General features: G+C 34.0%; 1 protein-coding gene across 1 annotated transcript; it reads left to right on the top strand.

The window, feature by feature from the left end:
- The first annotated feature begins 983 nt into the window (after positions 1 to 983).
- Positions 984 to 1,688, top strand: LOC115889428 (RNA-binding protein 47-like). Its single transcript, XM_030909416.1, has one exon. It carries the CDS (start codon positions 984 to 986, stop codon positions 1,686 to 1,688), a length of 705 nt encoding a protein of 234 aa, XP_030765276.1.
- The last annotated feature ends 313 nt before the right edge of the window (positions 1,689 to 2,001 follow it).

Raw genomic sequence — 2,001 nt, 5'->3', positions numbered from 1 at the left:
GGCTAAAAATGGTCATATTTCCAAAACCACTCGGTATAGAATATGACATTAGATATAAAGTATATTTATGAAATGGAAATTTAGTCCTCTGAGCGAATAGGCAATAGATTTTTCCAGATTGGAATGAAAATATCAAACTATAAACCTGATACAGAGGTTTTTTGGAACGCTACGTTACCTTGTATATGGGATTGTTAAATATTCCATAAATTATTTATTAAAACCTTAAAAATATATGTTTTTTTTTCATACAAGTTCTTTTCGATAAAATATGTATAAATCTACGCTAAAATATAATAATGCTTATATTTCTATGACCATCCTGTATAATAGAAAACAGAAAAATGCCTCTTTAAAGAATATTTGTATAGGTATATTGTTTAAGTGACAAAAAAATTGTTTCTTTTTATTTTATCTCACGTCTGCAAGCTTTGCTTCTGCAATCGGGCAAAAATAAAGAATCCATTCTTATCTAATATGACAAAAAATAAAATAAACACCAAACTCTAGGAGTCCTATCAGGTAGCTGGAATTACAGAACTAAACAAAAAAGAACCTTGAATTTTATGGCCCGCTTTTGATCGCCACCGACAAAAACGCACCGCTCAAGGAAAAAAACATTCGACCCCTCGAAAATATGCAAGCCTCTGTGCTACTGCCTTTTTAAAATAGAGTAAACATCTCTATTTCGATTATTTTTTATCGATACAATACAATCAGTTATGTATAAGACATCAAGGTGACAAGAAGTGTGTGCAGTCCGATTTTTTTTTAAAATGTCTTCGTCTTCCTACAACGCATTTCAAAATTATTGTGTGCAATTCAGTGCGCTGCGTCAATTAGTGTTTGATAAAATAAAACTGTCAGGCTTTAAACCGGAAAAGCATTCCCAGATATTCGTTTCCAAAATTCCGCAAAATGTTAAGATTTGGGATTTGGTGAATTTTTTCGAAAGTGTCGGGTGTTTGTTTCAAGTGAAGCTAATGGTCCAGGACCACGGAGTTAGTAACAGAGGATTCGCTTATGTTACCTACATGAACAGCACTCTAGCACGAAAAGCGATGAAAGAACTCAGCTCAAAAGTGTTTCTAGGCACTACAGTATTATCAATGGAACTATCCATCGACAACTGCAGAATATTCATCGGAGGATTACCAGTGCATAAGACCAAGAAAGAAATCTGGCATCAACTTATCGAACTTTACAATGTGACAAACATCGTGAACGTGATAGTCTACAAGAACTACTTTAATAGTTCTTACAATAGAGGATTTGTGTTCTTAGAGTTCGGAACCCACGAAGAGGCCTCTCATTTTCGTGCAAAATTCCAAGATAAGCTGGCGTTGTTCGGAAGACAAGTTTTCGTAGACTGGTCAATTCCAGTTCAAGAATACGACGCGAATGTTCTGGAAAACGTGAAGATTATTTTCCTACGTGGCCTTTCTGTTTCTGATGCATCAAAATGGAAATTCAGACAGACTTTATACGAACTTTTAGATAAAACGAACATCGAGAAGGTTTACACACACAGAGATTACGCTTTTGTTCATTTTGTATCCAAACAAGTGGCAGAACTCTCTTTAGGAAAGCTAAAAGACTTTTATTCCGGATCTCAAGTGGAAGTGATGTGGGCTAATCCTCCAAGCAAATTCAGCCATCGATCATTTCGACAAAAAGCTTCAATTTAAAAAACCGGTCCCTGATAACGATACAACCAGTGCTTGCTCATTACCAGGCAGTCCTTCATCTTCCAGAACATCTTGGATAAATAATAATCCTTCGGGATCCATGGATTTGTGGTCAAATTATTCGTGTGCCGATGATATATCCTTAAAAATTCTGGAGAATATGATAGAAGGAATATTGGGGAAATATTAAAGAATTTTTTTTTATTTTTTTTTTCTATTAATCTATTCTGAGTATTATTTTGCTTTATTATGTTACCAAGAATTAGAAAATGTATTTTTCGTTATCTGTTAATATTAGAAATTTTATTTTTTG

This window comes from Sitophilus oryzae, unplaced genomic scaffold (genome assembly GCF_002938485.1).
Source record: "Sitophilus oryzae breed Bouriz unplaced genomic scaffold, Soryzae_2.0 scaffold_813_pilon_pilon, whole genome shotgun sequence".
NCBI lineage: Eukaryota > Metazoa > Arthropoda > Insecta > Coleoptera > Curculionidae > Sitophilus > Sitophilus oryzae.
The sequence above is the reverse complement of the archived record's forward strand: the minus strand, read 5'-3'. Positions and strand labels throughout refer to the sequence as shown.

Coding starts and splice junctions, on each gene's coding strand:
- LOC115889428 (XM_030909416.1), top strand. CDS start 984: ATGGTCCAGGACCACGGAGTTAGTAACAGAGGATTCGCTTATGTTACC.